The 2,648-nt window shown below is 42.3% G+C and overlaps 1 protein-coding gene across 1 annotated transcript in view; it reads left to right on the top strand.

Moving 5' to 3' along the window:
* elmod2 (ELMO/CED-12 domain containing 2) overlaps positions 1 to 2,648 on the top strand; it is an 11,873-nt gene that overhangs the window by 5,816 nt on the left and 3,409 nt on the right. Inside the window, exons 7-8 of the mRNA XM_015371580.1 lie at positions 697 to 765; positions 843 to 976. Of these exons, the coding sequence (XP_015227066.1) occupies positions 697 to 765; positions 843 to 976 (203 nt within the window). The remainder of the gene's footprint in view (positions 1 to 696; positions 766 to 842; positions 977 to 2,648) is intronic.

Here is a 2,648-nt window from a genome sequence, read left to right as displayed (position 1 = left end):
AACCTGATCTAAAACTCCTAATCCAGATCTAAAACTCCTGAACCTGATCTAAAACTCCTAATCCAGATCTAAAACTCCTGAACCTGATCTAAAACTCCTAATCCAGATCTAAAACTCCTGAACCTGATCTAAAACTCCTAATCCAGATCTAAATCTCCTGAACCTGATCTAAAACTCCTGAACCTGATCTAAAACTCATGAACCCCATCTAAAGCTCCAGATCTGAACCAGCCCATCAAATCCAACACTTCTAGGACCAGTCAGAGCATTTGCAGTGTGTCTGCAAACGGCTGTCAGCAGAATTAGATTTGATTCTGTTTTTATAAGACAGTCCAGCAGAACATCAGCAAACAGGAAGCTGAGCGATCACAGTATCTGAATTTTGAAAATAATTGAGTAAAGACTGCTGGATCTGATTATAACTCTTTATGAAGGCATCAACCTGTATATTAATATATTTGTGAATTTATTAGCTGTGTTTGAACGATGTGATCCAAACATAACCACTGAAGATTAATTTCACAAACCTTCAGCTGTTCTGCTCAGCCTGTTTTAGAACATCAAATCAGGTCAATGATAACTATTATTCTGACATTAGTCTAACTGCTGACCCACGATTGTTTGGAGACAACTGTAGGCCTGACCTCTGAGAGGTGGGTTTAACCCCAGACACTGTTTCTCTCATCCTTTTTGCAGTTTCTTCAGTGAGACCTACCCAGAAGAAGCTCGCCAGGTGCTGTCCCATGCTAACCATCCTAAACTGGGGTGAGGCGTCCTCCCAGCTCAGCTTCTCTCTGAGGCTCCACCAGGGGAGACCTCTGACCATGTGTGATGTGTTTCAGGTATTCCTACGCTATAGTGGGGATCAACCTGACTGAGATGGCCTACAGTCTGCTACGGAGCGGAGCTCTGAAACCACATTTCTATAACTCGGTCCAAAGCGCCCCTGAGCTCAGAGACTTCCACCTGTTATACTGTGAGTTCTAAGTTCTCCTTTTTAAACTGAACCCATCTGGGCCCAATGCAGCCACAGGCTTCTGTTTTGCGGGTTTGATGATAACTGGAAGGAAAGGCCCTACTAGTTTTACACTTTGGCCCCAATGTTGCCCTCAGGGTTGCCATCTGTTGCAGCAGTGTAAGGATGGATATTGTAACTCAGATGATTGCCCACTTATTCTGTGGAACCCTTTTCTGGGTGGGATTCAAACAGCTTCTGGTTCTGGAGCCTGATGGTTTTTATTCTTCATATTCAACACATTAACAGACACAGCCGAAGAGCTGTTAGAAGCTGTAAGAATTAGATGGGTTTGATTTATCAGAAAGAATTTATTGCTTCAAGGGATCCGGTTAAAACCTGTGATAACGGCGAGATGTTTGTGGTCAGTAAAGGTCAGACAGTCTCTAACCACTCATGAAGTACAGGAAGATCCATCTTTTCACCTTGTAAAATTGTTTGATGCTGCCGAGCGCCATCGGTCCTTCAGATCTGTGGCTGGTCTTATGACCCGGGCAGATGGTTTAGAAAACAAACGCCTCTCCATATTCAACCAACAACGGTGGAGAAAAACAACAACCAAACATTGGTCTGCTTAATTTTTATAACTAACATAAATGTTTATTGGTCAGTATAATTTCTGTGTTGGATCCTTAAAAGGCAATCAAGGTTGATCAAGGATCCCAAGTGGGGTCTTGACCCCCATCCAGGGTCTCAGGACTGACCCCTAAGGACAGAGACGTTAACCTGAGACCCAGTTCACCTCTGATAAGCTGCTTCATGAAGGCAAATAGTTGATTTATTCAGGAAGTATGGCGTCACATTAATTTAAAAATGCCCGGGAGCAAACTAAACATACTCGCATGTATGTTACACTACTTCTGCTTATGGTTTATCCACCACCGCATGGGCGTAGGTTTGCATAGGGACCATAGGGACATGTCCCTACCAAAATTTTGAATCGACCTAATTGTCCCTACCAATAATTTGATGTGAACAACATGTTTATAATTTACTATACAGCTTTGCTGCAGCTGTGGCTTCTTTTCCTCTAGCAGCTTCGCTGACTGCGCGCTCAAACTGAAGGCAAAAATATCTCTCCGTTCAGCAGCAGCTCCATCTAAATGCCTGCCTGTCTTTACTGTCCCTTTAACGTAGCAGCGCAAGTGACTGTGGTTCGCTGACCAGCTACTGGTTGTTCTGCCTTAAGTTCCGCCTTCTCTCTTCCTGATTGGCTGTTTTCCAGTCCGTGTGCATGTGCGTGTGCTTGGAGCACAAAATGGAACATTTATTTCACGCTAGAATACAGCGGTTACTACAATTAATATTAGGCTACGAAACTAGTCCCAATTAAAAAACTGAATATCATGTACGCTAAAAAAAAAAAAAATTTCCTTGTATAAAACTAAGCCAGGAGTTCTGAAGACTGCTGGAAAAATGGACAAATAAAGGCTGTGAGTTATCAACATTTCTGGTTCTTAGCCACAGCCAACTAAAAAGAAAAATGTGAGGGTTTCCTTTATCTGATCTGCTGATATTAAGTTGCTGTTACTGTTTTCATTTTTTGATGACTCTTTGAGGGAGTTCAGGTATAATTATTAGCAGGTTTTAGTATAACAATAAGAGATGGCGCCTAAACATCTGTTATTTTTTG

The sequence above is a fragment of the Cyprinodon variegatus genome, unplaced genomic scaffold (genome assembly GCF_000732505.1).
Source record: "Cyprinodon variegatus isolate N-32 unplaced genomic scaffold, C_variegatus-1.0 Scaffold61, whole genome shotgun sequence".
Taxonomy (NCBI): Eukaryota; Metazoa; Chordata; class Actinopteri; order Cyprinodontiformes; family Cyprinodontidae; genus Cyprinodon; species Cyprinodon variegatus.
The sequence above is the reverse complement of the archived record's forward strand: the minus strand, read 5'-3'. Positions and strand labels throughout refer to the sequence as shown.